The sequence below is a fragment of the Rhincodon typus genome, chromosome 11 (genome assembly GCF_021869965.1).
Source record: "Rhincodon typus isolate 14 chromosome 11, sRhiTyp1.1, whole genome shotgun sequence".
In the NCBI taxonomy this organism is placed as follows: Eukaryota; Metazoa; Chordata; class Chondrichthyes; order Orectolobiformes; family Rhincodontidae; genus Rhincodon; species Rhincodon typus.
This window is the reverse complement of record NC_063342.1, coordinates 32,598,859-32,617,915: the sequence shown is the minus strand read 5'-3', so window position 1 is coordinate 32,617,915 and position 19,057 is coordinate 32,598,859. Positions and strand designations below refer to the sequence as shown.

The 19,057-nt window shown below is 41.5% G+C and overlaps 1 protein-coding gene across 1 annotated transcript in view; it reads right to left on the bottom strand.

The window, feature by feature from the left end:
- The window catches only part of gsk3ba (glycogen synthase kinase 3 beta, genome duplicate a), an 80,579-nt gene that overhangs the window by 58,128 nt on the left and 3,394 nt on the right, over positions 1-19,057 (bottom strand). The window contains exon 4 of the mRNA XM_048603085.1: positions 1,596-1,706. Within this exon, the coding sequence (XP_048459042.1) occupies positions 1,596-1,706 (111 nt within the window). The remainder of the gene's footprint in view (positions 1-1,595; positions 1,707-19,057) is intronic.

Sequence of the window (19,057 nt, the reverse complement as noted above, 5' to 3'; positions counted from 1 at the left end):
GGCCCAGGTTAGAGGTTAACTACACGCCAGTGCACCAAATGATATAGAGCCTAGCAGCAGTAACTGCAACTCACCAGCTGAACTTGTGCCTAAGCCACATGACTCCACAAGGCTTTGCACTGACTATGAAAAAAAAGTGACCAGAACTAACTCCTATTCAATGCCATGGTTAGAAGATTGCATAGATAGTAAGTTGGTGACAAAACAGAAATTGCTGGAAAAGCTCAGCAGGTCTGGCAACAGCTGTGAAGGAAAAATAGAGTTACCGTTTCGGGTCCGACGACCCTTTCTCAGAACTGGAGGAAGGGTCACCGGACCCGAAACGGTAACTCTATTTTTTTCCTTCACTGATGCTGCCAGACCTGCTGAGCTTTTCCAGCAAATTCTGTTGTGTTTCTGGATTTACAGCACCTGCAGTTCTTTCGTTTTTTTTATTGAGTAAATTGGTGACTTTACATAACCCAAGCTAAATTTACTCAAGTGGTACAGGCAGGTTTCCTTGACTGCCTACACAAAAGAAATCTGCACATTTAACTCCAGATGGGTTGTACCAATGTCAAGTCATGCCATATGGATTCAATTGCTCAAGTCACCTTTCAGTGGCTGATGAACCAGATAGTGACAGGCTTATCTAACGTGCAGTGTACCTAGAGGACATCCTAGTGTGTAGTTATACATGGGAGACACATTTAGAATAAATGGAGGCCTCTTCCAGAAAATACAGTCAGCTGGTCTAGAATCTCAAAGAACAATTTTGCTCAGGTTCAAGTCAAGGATGAGTACTGCCCAAAGCTGCAAATGTAGAACCAGTAGCACAGTTTCCCATTCTCACAACAAAATGGGAAATCACGAGGCTTTTGGGATTGCATGGGCTCTACTGAAGGTTTGCCCCATCTTCAAGACAATAGCAATACCACTCAAAGAAGAAAAAGGCAGTGTGCTATCATTAAGCTGCTGTGAACTAGTGTCATCTAGCATGCTCTCAAAGTTGCAGCTTGATAACACCTAGGAAACACACTTGCACCACAGGTAAAGAAAGGAAGATTACTCTTCAGTATGGCACTTCCGTTGCAAAAAAAACACAAGTGGGGATAACGTCATTTCCACTCTTCATAAACAACTCAGCCTGTAATCACAAAACCATTCTTTCATGTACTCTTATTGTTTTGAACGCACCTCACTCCTAATCTATGTTGCATTAGTACTACTTGTGTGAATAATAAACAAATCTATTTTTTCTTATCTCAAGGAAGCCTGGTTAAATTGGCTCTTTTTAAAAAAGATGATCACGTGATCTGGGAGAAAGATAATAACAAAGGAGGGATGCTTTTCAAATTAACCTTGTAGCAACCACCCCAGGGGGTGACTGAATAAAGGAGCCAGCTCATCCCCACACATTCATGAGCTTAACAATTTGGGGTATCCCATCTGAAACTGAACTTCACCAGGGGTCTGGTCATAACAAAATGCACCTGCCATTTTTTCCAACACAATTAGAGACATAAAAGAAATCATGAGACAAGGTATGAAACCATCAAGTAACAACATTAAAATAAACTGGTTGAAAATGAATAAATACATATTAAGTTCCTTACTTTTACATAAATCATTGGGAGTGTCTGCTTGGCTCGGCTATAATGTCTGGCAACTCTATACACAGTTTCCGGAACGTAGTCTAGCACCAAGTTGAGGTACACTTCATCTTTCTAGAAGGAGAAAAAAAAATTTGCAATTATTACCAAATACATAGAGTATAATAGACTCTGATCTACATGCTGTGCTCTGTTCAGGCACCCAGTGTCAGTATCTCTGGCATTCTCAAAGCAAGCTCATGGGCCAAGGTTTGATGAATTACGAAGCACCCTGCCCTAACAATGCACCAATCCTATTTTAGGCTCATTGTGCCATTTCTTAGACAAGAGATGCTATATGAATACAAACTTACAGGAAACAATTTAAATATTATATTCAAATGTTTTATTACTTGAGATTGAGAGAGATAGTATTGTATAAAACAAACCTACAAGATTCTTGGAATCAGTCACTCTCTAAAAATCCCTTTTGAACATGTGAGGGTAGCAGTTAGGCAAGTTTGCGTTTAGCTAGAGCAACCTCTATAGCCAGCGTCCCAAAGATATGCATTATCAAAGTCTACGTATAAAAGATGCAATGAACATCAAATTAGAGGTAATTGCTTACAAATTTTATTTTTAAAAATGGATTTGATTAATGCAAGTTACTTACAAAAGAGTGTTAAGTGGTATCTTGCAGAACAAAGGTACGCATGAGGGGCAATGATTCCTTTGTGATAAATGAAACTAATGCAACAGACTTCACAAATCATTTTCCTATTGGAGAGATGATGTGTAGATGCCAGTGTTGGACTGGGGTGGACAAGGTCAAAAACCACATGACATCAGGTTATAATCCAACAGGTTTATTTGAAAATGCAAGCTTTCGGAGCTCAGCTCCTTCTCCAGGCGTAGTGAGAGAGAGAGAGACATGTCAGATCATTGACATGGATACAATTTATAAACAGAACAGTAACAACCCTAAAACTGGCTGGCTCTTGTTGAATCTTTAATCAGTTAGGAAGGAGACTACTGATTAAAATGCAAAACCTAGTATCCTTTTCAAGTCATTGCCCTGAGATAATTAAAGGTTTTAATAGATGTATATAAGACGTGACATCTCAGGTCATAGAACATAGAACATAGACCAGTACAGCACGGTACAAGCCCTTCAGCCCACGATGTTGTGCTGAACTTTTACCCTAAACCTAAGGTCTATCCAACTTCCACCCTTACCTTATACTATCATCCATATGTATTTTAGGTGTGAGGTCTTGCTTAGAACTTGTCTACGTTTTAAACTGGAGTCAGTTTGTTTGAGCAAAGCAGAACATGTCTGGAACTACACTAGCTTCTTGGACGAAATAATTCGTTTGTCTGTGTTTGTGCGCGCGCACACGAGACCAAGCGGGAGAGAGCAAGCAAGCGCGAGCATGAGAGTAGACCTGTGTGAGCAAGCGAGCGCATGTTGTTGCACAGGATTATATAGGGTGGTGGGGTCACCTGTAGTGCCACATGAACCCAAAATCACAACTGAGGTCATCCTCATGGTTATGGAACTTGGCCATCAGTCTCTGCTCAGCGATTTTGCATCGTTGTGTATCGTGAAGTCCACCTTGGAGGGCGTTTACCCAAAGATGGGAGGCTGAATGTCCTTGACCCCTGAAGTGTTTTTCCACTGGGAGGGAGCACCTCTGTCCAGTGATCATTGCACAGTGTCCATTCATCCTTTGTTGTCGCATCTGCATGGTCTCACCAATATACCATGCCTTGGGGCATCCTTGTCTGCATTGTATGACATAGACAACACTGGTCGAGTATCGATCACAGTGTATGTGGTGGGTGGTGTTCCCACGTGACAATGATATCCATGTCGATGATCTGACATGTCATGCAGAAGTTGCCATGGCAGGGTTGTGTGGTGTTATGCTCTATGTTGTCCTGAAGGCTGGGTAGTTTGCTGTGAACAATGGTCTGTTTAAGGTTTGGCAGTTGTTTGAAAGGGAGAAGTGGAGGAGTAGAGAAGATCGTGGTGCGGTATTTATCGTTGTTGATAATGTGTTGAAAGCTGCAAAGAACATACTGTAGTTTCTCCGCTCCGGGGAAGCACCGGACGATGAAGGGTACCCTATCAGTTGCATCTCATGTTTGCCAATTGTGACCTCCTCAGAAGACAATCGTATCCTATTCTTACGAGGGCAGCCTTCGACACCTTCAGGTGTCCGTCACGTTCCCCCTCATCCGAGCAGGTCTTACGTATGCATAGGGCTTGTCTGTAGAGGATGGCTTTTTTTAAAAAATACATTTAGGGTGGAAGCTGGAAGACTGCAGCATCGTGAGGTTATCCGGGGGCTTGTGGTAGAATTAGGCACCGAGGTGTCGCATCCTTGATGGGGACGTGCGTGTCCAAGAATGAGACTGATTCTGAAGAGTAGTCTGTGCTAAGTCTGATGGTGGGATGAAACTTGTTGATATCACTATATAGTTGTTTCAGCGATTGCTCGCCATGAGACCAAAGGAAAAAAATGTCGTCAATGTATCTGGTGTTTAACATTCGTTGGAGGTCCTCTGTAGCAAAGTCTTGTTCAAACTTGTGCTTGAAAATGTCGGCATTCTGGGGTGCAAATTTGGTCCCGTGACTGTCCCGTGTGTCTGAATGAAGAACCAGTTGTGGAAGGTGAAGATGTTGCAGTTGAGGATGAAGCAGATGAGTTGCAGGATGGCGTGTGGAAATTAGCAGTTGTTGGCAAAGTACTGACGCTGTTGCAGCAATGCTGTCGTTGTGGGGGATGCTGGCGTAGAGTGCCAAAATGTCAATTATGACGAGAAGTGTTTCTGGTTCAACTGGTCTGTGGGTGCTGAGTTTCTGCAGGAAATCTGTGGTGTCATGACAGAAGCTGGGGTTCTTTGTACACTGATTCAAGATGCCCTCAACATAGCCAGAGAGGTTTTCACACAGGGTCCCATTGCCTGATATGATGGGTAGAGGTGAACCGATAAGACATAGCAACAGAAATTAGGTCATTCAGCCCATCGAGACTGCTCCGCCATTCAATCATGGCTGATATGTTCCTCAAACCCCATTCTCCTGCTTTCTCCCCGTAACCCTTAATAATCAAGAACCTATCTATCTCAAGTCTTAAATGTACTCAATGACCTGGCCTCCACAGCCTTCTGTGGCAGTGAATTCCGTAGATTCACCACTTTCTGGGTGAAGAAGTTTCTCCTTATCTCCGTTTTAAAAGGTCTTCCCTTCACTCTAAGGCTGTGCCCTCGGATCCGAGACTCTCCTACCAATGGAAGCATCTTCCCAACATCCACTCTGTCCAGGCCATTCAGTATTCTGAAAGTTTCAATTAGATCTCCCCTCATCCTTCTAAACTCCAATGAGTATAGTCCCAGAGTCCTCAAACATTCCTCATATGTTAAGCTTTCCATTTCTGAGACCATTCTTGTGAACCTCCTCTGAACCTGCTCCAGGGCCAGTACATCCTTCCTTAGATATGGGGCCCAAAACTGCACACAATACTCCAAATGTGGCCTGACCAGAGCCTTATAAAGCCTCAGAAGTACAGCCCTCCTTTTATATTCAAGTCCTCTCTAAATAAATGCCAACATTGCATTTGCCTTCCTGACTACTGATTCAACCTGCAAGAGAATCCTGGACTAGAACTCCCAAGTCTCTTTGCAATTCAGACTTCTGAATTTTCTCCCCATTTAGAAAATGGTCCATGCTTCTATTCTTCTTACCAAAGTGCATGACCTCACACTTTCCCACATTGTACTCCAACTGCCACTTCTTTGCCCATTCTCCTAACCTGTCCAAATCCTTGTGCAGCCTCACCACTTCCTCAATACTACCTGTCCCTCCACATATCTTTGTTTCGTCTGCAAACTTAGCCAGAACGCCCACAGTTCCCACACTATATATACACACACACTCCCACACATACACACACAAATTATTTCATCCAAGATGTTTGAGTAGTTCCAGATGCATTCTATTTTGCTCAACAAAAACCCGAAATCAATTTAAAACATAGACAGATTCTAAGCAAGGCCTCACACCTAAAATGCATTGTCTGACCAGAGATGTCACCTCTTGTATACATTGATGAAACCTTTAATTATGTCAGGAGAATGACTTGAGAAGAATCTGGATTTTGCCATTTAATCAGTAGTCTCCTTCCTAACTGATTACAGATTCAGTAAGAGGTGGCCAGTTTTAGGATTGTTACCTGTCTGCTTATAAATTCTATGTTTCATACCCTCGCAGTCACACCACATCTGAGGAAAGAGCTGAACTCTGATAGCTTGCACTTTCAAATAAACCTGTTGAACTACAGCCTATTGGAGAGTGAGTGGCGTGCACAGGCGAGAGAGAGATGAGGGGGCACATTTTTAAAAGGGGAGAGGAGGGTGATTTAAAGACAGACATGAGTGGCAAATTTTTAAGAGGGCGGTTTGCATGTGTAATGATCTTCCTGAGGAAGTGGTGAATATGGGCACAATTACAACATTTAAAAGACATTTGTATAAGTACACAAATAGGAAAGGTTTGGAGGAATATGGGCCAGGAGCAGGCAGAAAGGGCTAGTTTAGTTTGGGATTATGTTTGGCATGGACTGGTTGACCCAAGGGTCAGTTTCCATGCTGTGACTCGATGACTATCTATTCGGCCTTTGTACATTGTCCCAGTGTCTGAGTGGGTTTCCTCTGGGTGCTCCAGTTTCTTCCCACAGTGCAAAGATGTGCAGGTTAGGTGGATTACCTATAGTAAATGCAGGGCTATAAGGTTGGTCTGGATGGACTGCTCTTTGGAGGGTTGGTGTGGACTCAATAGGCTGAATGGCCTGCTTCACTCGAGGGAATCTATAAAAATTCTATAGATAGGGGGGGAAAGAGACAGCATAAGGCAGGGTAAGGAGGGCGAGCGGGAGTGACAGAGCGAGCGAGCGAGCGGGAGAGGGAGCGACAGAGCGAGCGAGCGAGCAGGAGAAGGAGCGACAGAGCGAGCAACAGAGTGAGAAGTTTCAGTCAGTCAATGTTGGGCTTAGTTACTCAATTATGTTTCAAATCCATTAAATTGCATCTTCACAGTACAATATTAAAATTGCATTAGAGGAGACATAAAAATAAATTAGAAAGGGACAATTGGTCGTGGTTTAACTTGAGAGCAGATGCTAAGGTCAGGTCTTCATGGTAACCTCAGCTTGTGCAGGAATTGAACCCATACTGTTGCCATCACTGCAATGCAAACTCGCCATCCAGCTAACCTAGCTACAGAAATTTTATGCAGGGTTGGCTGAAAGATAAGACTTCTCTGAATACCCTATCTTCAACTCACCTTGCAGGGGATTTTTACACATTAAATTTTCCCAGCCCTGAAAATTTCCACTATCAGAATGTCAAGCATCCAGCATAACCAAAAATTGCCTTAGCTTTAAAGTAGTCATCAGTGTTCAAACTAATCAACCTCCCTTTCTCTGTAACCTCCTAGAAAACTGTGTTGTCTGGTTCATAGTTGATCCAATTCTGATCCTGATTTTCATCATGCTTCTATTAGGCAACTGAAGTCACAGTTGTTACGCCAATACTCACCCTGAATACTTGTCACAATACCACTCTCCCCACCTCTAAGTTGCTCCTTAAAAAGAATCTATTTCTTCATCAAGCTTCCACTCAGCTGCACTTCTGTCAATGTGACTTACCAAATTTCATCCCCTAACGTTCATATAATGTTCATATTTTTCCACACATTAATTCTAGATGTTAGAAATAGGCTGTACCTGTATGCTGGATTCCAACCTTGTGTAATAAAATCCATTGTTGTCTTTTCAAAAGCATAGCACAGTACAAGCAGTCATTACGACACGGGTTGCTTTTAGCACAGGCATCCACTTTCATCTACTCGTAGTCCCATTATTGATGGATTGCATTCAACAACCCATTTTGTCACTTTTAGCTCTTATCACTTATTCAGCATGTTTTTCCCCCTGTCCTGGCCTGATATCCATAGTACTTGTTTACCTACCCCTTTCATCTCTCTGGGCTCCGTCTATCCACTCACTTCTTCCCTTCCAACCCACTGCCCCATCCACTACTTTGGCTTCAGCAAAAATACAAGTTTTTCCTAGTCACTAACAGTTCTGATGAAGAGTCGCTGGATTTGAACCATTAAGTCCACTTTCTTCCCACAGATGCTGCCAGACCTGTTGTCTTTCTCCAGCAATTTCTGCTTTTGTTTAAAATCTTCAGCATCTGCAGTTCTTCGTTTTATTTACAAATCAATTGAAGCTAAAACTGGAGCGACGATATTGCTGACTTAAGGTGGAAGATTGAAGAATTCGGTGACATGACAGGCAGGGGCAATAACCTTGATTCAAAGATTATTGATGGGATCCAATAACTTGAGAAGTTTAAAGAGTTCTGATCACTGCAATGACAAAGAAATCCTTAATTGCAAACAAATTAAAGGAAAAAGACATTTCATTTTACTGAGACAATGTAAACTGCATGTATAATTTATACAGAAAGCATGAAATTGCTTCTATTTATGCAAGGGTTGAAATGAATTCCATTGGCGATTTTGTTCTCTGGCTCTGTCAGGTTGTTGAACATGACAGCACAAAACTGGGTATTAAGAGCATCAGGTCTGTGCCAGTTCTTCAGTCCAATTCAGGCACAAATCCACTATCAAACCCTGACTGGAAATCTGAACAGCTGTACAAAGCAGTCTTCAGATTTATTTAACTCACTAACATACCCCATGAATTTAACTGGTAACAACTTTCTACAATACAATACACAAAATTGAAGGAGCTATATGTGAAATGCTGCTTCACCTGGAAAGGCTGTTTAGGCCTCTGGACGGTGAGCAAGGGAGGTGGTGAAAGGGCAGGTGTTGCACATTCTGCAGTTACGAGGAAAGGTGCTGTGAGAAGCCACGGGTGGGGGGAGATGGTGTTGCTGATGGAGGAATGAACTAGGATGTCCAGAGGACCAGTCCCTGCAAAATGCAGATGGGGGAAGTCAGGGGAATGTGTGTTTGGTGGTGGTGTTCTGCTCGAGCTGTCTGAAATGACAGAGAAAGATCGTTAGAATACAGAGGCTGATGGAATGAAAAGTGAGGACAAGGGGGACCCAATCACGCTGTTGTGAGTGATGAGAAGGGGCAAGGGCAGAAAGCATGGGTGATAGGTAAATCGTGTACTGCATCCAATGTGGCCTACTCTACATTGCAGAAAGCAAATGCAGACCAGGTGACCACTTTGCGGAACCCCTCCGGTCTGTCAGCAAGCATGACCCCGACCTTCCCGTAGCTGGTTATTTTAACACAGCGTCCTGCTCGCTTGCCCATTTGTCTGTCCTTGGCATGCTGGAGTGTTCCAGTGATTCCCATCACGAACTGGAGAAATGACATCTCATCTTCATTTTCTGAAGGGTCCAGACCCAAAACGTCAGCTTTCCTGCTCCTCTGATGCTGCTTGGCCTGCTGTGTTCATCCAGCTCTACACCTTGTTATCTCAGATTCTCCAGCATCGGCAGTTCCTACTATCTCTCATCTTCAGTCTAGGCACTTTACACCTTCTGGACTTCATATGGAGATTGACATCTTCAAACTGTGAACCCACTCCCATCCCCTTCCTTTCTTTTAGCTTTACTTGTTATATTCTCTGTCACCATGTCCTCTCTCACTTTCCCTCATGCCAGTGGGGCCTAGTTCTCCTTCCAGTCTGGAAGTTTAGCATAACAATGGTGCTCCTTTCTCACATTCCAATCACTTAATCCACACTATCAACGTCCTTTCTCCTCCTGCACTCCACTCTCCCAACAACCCCTCACTACATAAATGATGCCCCCTCCACACTTCACATCAGCTCTGAAGAGTCATCCAGACTCTAAACATTAGCTTGCTTTCTCTCCATGGATGTTGCCTTACCCACTGTGATCTCCAGCATTCTTCATTTTCAGTATGATGCCAGCATCTGCATTTGCTCCTAAATTCCAAATGAAGTTAGAATGTACAAGCATGCAATTTATAAATGCATTTTTTTAAAAAAATGGGTGCAAGGCTCAGTGGGTTAATTTTTCCAACCCTGAGTGGACAAACAAAAAACTGTGCAAATGTCTAAGCCAGGAGCCTTTTCAATTAAGTAGGTGGGCACAGTTACAGGTGCAACCTCAGAGGCAACAGGATGGTAGGCAAGCAGGGATTTGCTTGAATAGGCTGGGTTTGGTGGCAGGGAGAGGGCACACATGAGACACAGAATGTGAGTGAGCAGAGAAAGAAAGAATAGCGGGAGGAGGAAGAAGATGGGTAAGGGGCTTTGAGATTTTTGAGGAACGATCCAGCTCTACGTTTGCCTAGTGATAATTTCAACTTCAAATAACAAATTATAGTAAATTTGGCTTTATAGACTTAGTCCCTTCTCTTTACCCACTCAGCCTGTTGAATCCTCCAAGATTTCTAATAAATTTGTCAACGATTTCCCTTTTTGTAAAATCTTATTAACTCCATCTGATTGTAATTGAATTTGCTAAATTTCTTGCTTCTACTTCCTCTATAATGGATTCCAGCATTTTCCCAATCTCGGATGTTAGGCTGATTAGCCTATAACTTCCTGCTTTTTGTCTCCTTCCTTTCTTGAACAGTGGTGTTACATTTGCAGCTTTCTAATCTGTTAGGTCGTTCACAGAATTTAGGAAATTCTGAAAATTACAACCAATATCTTTGCAGCCACTTATTTAGGACCCCAAGGATACAAACAAACAAGTCCAGGGGACTTATCAGTCTCTCGTCTCCAGTTTTCCTAGTACTTTATTTACCTTCGCCATTACTATTATTTTAAACTCTTCTCTCCCTTTTGACTCTCAATTTTCTATTCTATTTAAGATGGGTTTTTAGGTCTCCTGCTATGAAGACTAATAACAAAGCATTGTTCAAATGCTCTGTCATCTCATTTTTCATTAATTCCTCAGTCTGATCCTCCAAGGGATTAACACACTTCAGTCACAACTCCTTTATAAATATTTCAAGTTTTTACTGTTTGTTATACTTCCTGCTAAATTTCTCTTACTTTAGTATTCCAACTTCATTATTTTTAGCCATCCTTTCCTGGTTTTTAAAGTGTTCAGAATCTTGATTTTATTTATTATTGTCACGTGTACCTAGGTACAGTGAAAAACGATTGTTCTGCACACTATCCAGACAAATCATATCTTACGGAAATACTTTAGGGTAATAGAACAGAATGCAGAATAGTGCGTTATGACTATAGAGAAGGTGCAGAGTAAGATCAATTCTGACATTAGGGGAAGAAGCTGTTCTTGAATCTGTTGGTACAGGTTTGCTGCCAATTGGAAGACGGTGGATGAGAGTATAACCAGAGTGGGAAGGGTTGTTTATTATGTCAGCTGCTTTCCCGAGGCAGCGCTAAGTATAGACTGAGTCAATAGAAGCAAAGCTGGTTTGCATGATGGACTGAGCTGTGCTCACAATTCTAACTTCTTAAGAGTCTTGTGCACAACAACTGTCATACCAAGATGTGATGCATTTGGATAGGATGCTTTCTATGGTACATCCACAAAATTTGCTAAGAGTCATTGTGGACATGCCAAATTTCCTTAGCCTTGAGGAAGTAGAGGCGTTGGTGTGCTTTCTTGACTGTAGTGTTGATGTGAATGGACCAGGACAGATCAGTGATATTTACTCCTCGAAACTTGAAGCTCTCGAAAGTTTCCACCTCGGCACCATTAATATAGTCAAGGGCTCGACCTCCACTCTGCTTCCTGGAGTCAATGACCATCTCGTTCATTTTGCTGGCATTGAGGGAGAGATGGTTGTCTTTACACCATGCCATGACACTGTCTCTTTCCTGTACCCTGTCTCATCATTGTTTGAGATCCAATCTACTATGCTAGTGTCATCAGCAAATTTGTAAATGGAGTTGGAGCTAAATTTGGCCGCACAGTTGCAAGTCTAAAAAGAGTACACTAAGGTGCTGAGTTCACAGCTCTTGGGGTATTGAGGAATACCATGGAGGAAGTGGTGTCACCTACGCTAATTGACTGACGTCTGTAAGTCAGGAAGTCAAGGATCCCGTTGCAGACAGGGGAGCAGAGTCCTAGGTCTCAGAGTTTGGTCGGAATTATGGTGTTGAAGGCTAAAGTCAATAAATAGGTGTCTGACATAGGTGTCCTTGTTATTCAGATGTTCCATGGATGAATTTAGGGCCAGGGACATGGCATCTGCCATGGACCTGTTGCGACAGTAGGCAAATTGTAGTGGAGAAAGGCAATCTGGTAGGATTATTTCTAAAGATGATAAATCTAACAGAGTTATGCTCATTATCTTGAAAATACTCTCCTACTGATAAGCTTGAGCAGGTGGTAGCCTAATTTTGAAGTACATAAAATAAAATATGTTAGGATGCTGAGGGGTTTTGGGACCAAATGAGTAAGGGTTCAAGTAACCAGTTAGCGTCAGTACTAAAACACCACATGGGCAGGAGGTAGTGTGCCAGCTGAGTGGAGGTTCTCATTAGTCCCAGTTACAGAGTCATGGAGATATACAACATGAATCAGACCTTTTGGTCCAACTCGCCCATGCTGACCAGGCATCCTAAATTAATCTAGTCCCATATCCCTCGAAACACTTCCTATTCATGCTCCCATCCAGATGCCTTTTAAAATGCTGCAACTGTACCAGCCTCCACCATTTCCTCTGGCAGCTCACTCCATACACGCACCACCCTCTGCGTGAAAAAGTTGCCCCTAAGGTCCTTTTTAAACATTCCCCCTCTCACCTTAAAATGTATACCCTGCAGTTTTGAACTCCCCTCATCTGGGGAAAAGACCTTCGTTGTTCACCCTATCCATGCCCCTCATGATTTTATAAACCTCTATAAGGTCACCCCTCAGCCTCTGACGCTCCAGGGAAAATAGCCCCAGCCTACACAAAAGCTCTCGAAAGCTCAAACCCTCCAATCCCGGCAAACATCCTTGTAAATCTTTTCTGAACCCTTTTAAGTTTCATAACATCTTTGGGGTTAAAAAATGCTCAGGATGCGTCATCAAGGGTCTTGGATGCGTGTAAGATATGATGTCAGTTTAGTTGTTACTGAACCTGCTGTGAGGCAGTAGTGCTCACCACTGAACCACTGTGCCACCCATTCCTTTGGAGTCATGATGGGCATTTTGTTGGGATCCCATGTGAATCTTTGATCTACACTCACAAAGCAAGTGTCTGATCAGCAGAAAATCCGCCCCACTGAGTTCAAAACAGCCCCCCTCCCTTGTTGGGCTGCCATCTTAGCTAAAGTAGTTCTCCTGGATGCAAGAATTTCACTCCCTACCTTGCAGCTACATTTCTGGTCTGTTTGTTTCTGGGACTTCTCTATTTGCTCTTCTTAAACTTGCTGCTGCTCCAGAGTCCCACACAGTTACATTGCTGGTTTGTCTGCTTCTTTCTTACCTCTCCTGCTCACATTGATGCTGACAGCCCATCCTTCATCCTTACCTTTCTCGCTCCACTCAGTGATGCCAATTGCTTAGGTCAGTTTTCACATCACTTGCTCCTCCTGATAATGCAGACTGTGTGCCATCGGGTTCTCGCCACACCTGCTCTTTTCTGTTACTTACAACATGCCTTGTGGTCCTCAGCCCTCTCTGTTCCTCCTCTTAAATATCGGCTACTGCTTCTCTACCAGCCTATGTTTTAACCTCTGTTTTAACTCTGACTTCAACCCCTAGGAACTGCTTTTATTTATATTTAGGGTACTACTTTCATTCCCACATTTCTCACCCTCAATCTGAATGTAAAACTCAATGTCATGATCAGTCTTATGTAGAGGATCCTTTACTACGAGATCATGAATTGAGGCACCTTATTATACATTACCGATCTAAAAGCTCTTTGGGTGGCTTCAAAGTATTTTTCTAAAGGAATTGCCCCAATTAGACTCAATGAACTCATCTTTCAGGTGAACTTTGCCAATTTGATTCTTCTAATTGATGTTTAAAGTTGACTAAGATTATTGCAGGAACTTGCTTGCAGGCTCCCATTATTTATCCATTTACATTGTTCTATAATGCACCTGCTGTTAAGGGTTTAAATGACACCCGGCGACTGCTTGCTTTTAATATTTCCTCATGTCTACCCAACTGCCTCTACTGTCAACCTTCCAAACTAAAATCATTTCTCACTGTACTGATCTCTTCAACCAACTGTGCTACCCAATCTCTTTAGTTATTGTTCTTCTGCAACTGTCAAATATTCTTGAATATTCAAGTACTAACTGTCATCTTGCAACTACGTCTTTGCATTGGCCAATACCACACACTCATTAATTTGTATCTGCGATATATATTCACATATCTTATGAATTCTGTATCTAATCAGATAAAGAGTTTTTAGAACAAAGAACAAAGAAAATTATGGCACGGGAGCAGGCCCTTTGGCCCTCCAAGCCTGCGCCGATCCAAATCCTCTATCTAAACTTGTCGCCTATTTTCCAAGGATCTGTATCCCTCTGCTCCCTGCACATTCATGTATCTATCTAGATACATCTTAAAAGACACTATCATGCCCGCCTCTACCACCTCCGCTGGCAATGCGTTCCGGGCACCCACCACCCTCTGCGTAAAGAACTTTCCACACATGGAGTCCCCCACTCTGGGGGAAAAAGCTTCTTGCTATCCACCCTGTCTATACCTCTCATGATTTTGTAGACCTCAATCAGGTCCCCCCTCAACCTCCGTCTTTCTAATGTAAATAATCCTAATCTACTCAACCTCTCTTCATAGCTAGCGCCCTCCATACCAGGCAGCATCCTGGTAAACCTCCTCTGCACCCTCTCCAAAGCATCCACATCCTTTTGGTAATGTGGCGACCAGAACTGTACGCAGTATTCCAAATGTGGTCGAACCAGAGTCCTATACAACTGTAACATGACCTGCCAACTCTTGTACTCAATACCAACTTTTTACCATTTTTCTTTACTGACTATCTGGAGAACTCATGCTTGTACATCTGTTGTTTTCTGCCACACTGTGGCCATCATGACATAACGATAGAAATCATTGGATCAAAATAAATTATAATTATGTTCTTAGTGCAATTACAATTTCTTACAGTTTTAAAGGTTTCCTCATCTGTAATTTCTTCTAATGCTGAAAAGGATCTAATCCTGAAATATTAATTCATGTAACAGAAACATGAGTAAAAAAAAAAGTCACTCATACAACAGTTTCAGGAGGATTCTTGCAAAAATCAGGGTTCAAGTCCCAACAGAGGCCTGACAATAATATTTACAACAGCCTCTACCTGATAAATATCTTTTTCTCAATAAAAATTTCACCCAGTCATTTGAAATGAATAAAATCTCAGCACTAAAATTTGACACCAACCAGCGATTCAAATGAAGACACTTGGACATAAACAGGATCTTAAAATCTCTAGGGAAACTGCTTTCATCAGTAACCAGTAGTGAAATGGGAGTGTGTGCTTTCCAACTTGACGTTTGGTGCGTGAGTGAATAAAACATCTAGATAGCCTAGTAGACACACCAGAGCCTCTTTAGCTTTAATAACAATGTACGCAAACAGTTAATGAGATGGTTTGGGGCATGAGTTTCCTAATTACAGGATTTCAATACCAATTGATTTCACTTAGTCGCAATCACATGCAATATTTCAACTTTAAACTTTTTTTTTTAAGATTTATGGTGCTGCTAATGAGAAATGTGTGCAAGTTTCTGAAAGTAAATTAATTTTAAAGCAGTAACTTTAAATTATAGACAGATTGTACAGACACTGGCAAGGATATAGGGCATGAGCTCCATTAATCAGCAATAAACTATTGATAGATCACAGTATTGTTCAGTCAGATACCTTTATATAATGTTTTAACCAAGTTTAATCATTATGCTGTACTCCTAGCTGTATTGTGCTCAGCTAACTTCCACAGTATGTCAAACACGTGGTTACTATTGGGTAAGTTCTACATTTTCTCATCAGGAAGCAGTGACCTGGCCATCTTGCCACAAGGCCTCTCCAGTCCTTTAAAATGTTGCATAATGAACGTCAACAAAATGTCATACTTTATTAAAAATATACTAGATTCAACCTTCAACATATAGTACTATAACATTTCAGAATGAACTAAACACGGAGACAGTTCGCAAAATTGGGAAGAAATGCTTGTAAACAAAATGCTGGAGAAACTCAGCATTCATCTTGAATACAAGAGCAGAGATATACTGCCGAGGCTGTACAAGGCCTTGGTCAGACTACATTTGGAATACTGTGACCAGTTTTAGGCCACATATCTAAGGATGGATGTGCTGACCTTGAAGAAGGTCCAGCAAAAGGCTTATAAGCATGATCACAGGGATGAGGGACTTGTCAATATGAGGAGTGGTTGAGGACTTTGGGTCTATATTCAGTAAAGAATGAGGTGGGAGCACATTGAAACTTACAGAATTCAGAGGTGCCTGGATATAGAAGATGTGAAGATGATATTTCCACTAGGAGAGACTAAGACCCCAGGGCACAGCCTCAGAGTGAAGGGACAACCCTTTAGAACTGACATGAGGAGGAATTTCTTCAGCCAGAGGGTGGTGAATACGTGGAACTTGTTGCCACAGAGGACTGTGCAGCTATGTCAGTATATTCATGACAGAGATAGATAGGTTCTTGATTAGTATGTGGATCAATGGATAAGAGAAAAGACAGAAGAATGGCTTTGAGAAATAAATTGGCCATGATTGAATGGCAGAGCAGACTTGATTGGATGAATGGCTAATGGCTCATTCTCCTATACCTTACAGTCTTATAGCAGATGTCGCAGCATCTATGGTGAGAAAAACAATAAAAGATCTTCAGTTCTGAAGAGGTGTCATAACAGACTTGAAACATTAACTGGTTTCCCACTCTACAGATGCTGCAAGACTGGAGTTTCTCCAGCATTTTGTCAGTTTTGTTTCAAATTTACAGTATCCACCATATGTTGCCTTTATAATGGTAGTAGCCAGGAGTCAGAGCTTACCTGTAAGTATGACACTGTGTAGAAAGATGAGTAGGAGGGGTAACAATTCGGGAAAGAAAATGATCTGACGATATAAAAAGCTAAACTGTTGTCGGTAAAGCCCTCTATTTATAAAAACATAGAAATATCTTTCTTACTGAATTTATTTCTAAATTTCCAAAAGAGAAGTGTGCACAAACATACCGAGCACAAAGGTTTCAGTTACAGATGCGCTCAGCAATAGTATTTCAAAAAAAGTAGTTGAATCCACCTGATAACTCATGCATAACCTCACATGTTGTAGAGGAAGGCAGTGTAAGTTATTCAGCTCAAGCCAGTCTAATCACAGGAAATGGGCCATTCAACTGCTGTTCTACCATTCATTGGCTGGTCTGCACCTCAGCTTAATTTTTTCACCTTTGTGCCGTGTTAATTGATGCCCTTAAAAATGTATTCATCCCAATCTTGGAAGTTTTAACTGACTAAGCATCAACGGCCTTTTGAGAAAACTGTTCTGTTACCTTTCACATGAAGCAATGTTTCCCAGTTTCATTCTTGAATAGTTTGACCGCATTTTTATTACATCTTCATTCTGGATTTTCCCACCAGAGGACATATTTTCTGTATCTACCATACTGAATCATTTTATGATTTAAACATCTGAATCATCCTTTCAAACCACTCCTTCAAAAACAACTTGTACTTTATATAGTACCTTTAGCACAAATCAAACTTCCCACCTCAATATTCTATAGGACAGGCCAGGCTTATGTAAACCTTCTTCATTAATTTAGCCCATTAACCCCAAGTATCATTTGATAATAAAATGTTAGAAAAATAAAGTTTTCAATTCTGTTACAAATAAAATACCTTTTCCTCCCAAAATTAATAGATTTGCAGGTACAAGTCAATGAAATCGGTTCAACTGTTAGTTTTCAAAATGTAACATAGCACAAAAGAACAAGTTTGTTCAATTGTAAAAACTAAAAACAGATATTTTGATGAGGACTTGCACGTTATTGAAATTTGATGGTTGTTCATGTGGTATCACTTTCTAAGAGGAAAAAAATTCTGATGTGAGTCCATAAGAAATGGACTGCAAGACTAGGGCTTAATCTGTAAAGAAGTTCAAGAATAAATAGTGGAAAAAACCCAGGAAAATGAGCACATAAGCTCACTTTAGTAATTTAATTTATTCAATATAAAAAAAATCTAAACAGGTTGAAGCTCCACATTTTTTAAGCCATTTGGTTGTGCGACTCAGACTTGCTGCAGTGCTCCAGCAAAGCTCAGCTGGAAGAAAAACACCTCATTTACCACTTGGGAACTCTACAGCCTTCTGGACTCAATACTGAGTTTGACAACTTTAGGGCTTGAGCTTCTCCCATGTCCTTACACCAAGCTCTGCACACCAGGCCTCATTATCACATGGTCTGCTATTACACACAATCCATTGTTAGCCACTAACATCCCCATTAATAGCTATTCATTCCTAGCCTGATCGTTATCAACTTTGTGTCCAACTGTTCTTCTCTCTCTTTGGGCTCTACCTCCATCTATCGTTTACTCCTTACTCCCTCCCCCATATCTTCTCCATAAAAAAAGATTTCCTAGCTACCATCAGTTCTGAGGAAGATTCACTCAATCTGAAACATTAACTTTGATTTCTCTCCACCATACTGCAAGACTGCCGAGCTTGTCCAGCAATTTGTTTTTGTTTCTGTTATGTGGATTTACCATTGGTGTTTGCACTGGCCTTTTGAAATATTGCCCATCAGAACAGCCAGATCAAAGAAATAGGTCAAACATTAGAATGCTAGTTACATCCTGAGTGACCAGATATTACTAACAGAAGTGATTATCGGATTTAAAGTCAAATAGCTATCCATCACATTTCTCTTATCCACAGAAACCCAACACTAGGTGTCTATGGAAAGACTTACTCAGAATCACATGTTTTTCTATGAAATAGATATTAATCTCAAAAAGACATCCTGAATTCTGTTAATACTTAATCAATATTGTGTTAGCAAGGATTACAATAGATTAACACAAAAATCTATCCTTAGTTCCAACCCTGTGGGTAACTTATGACAGTATGCCTTAATTGTGGTTTTGAGCATCTGACACTACCTCTCCAAAACTCCCCATGTTTGTGGAGGATGTGCAGTTAACTTGAATTGTTTTATACTTAAACTGTTAAATGATCGCCTGGAAATCTTCAAACAAAGTTAGGAATCCAATCAGACTAACTTAGAATCACAGAATCCCTACAGCGTGGAAACAGGCCATTTGGCCCAACAAATCCACACCACCCCTAAGAGCAGCATCCCACCCAGACCCATTCCCCTCTTTTCCCTGTAACCCTGCATTTCCCATGGCTAATACACCTAACTTACACAACCCCTGGAGACCACAGTCAATTTAGCATGGCCAATCCACCTATCCTGTACAGCTT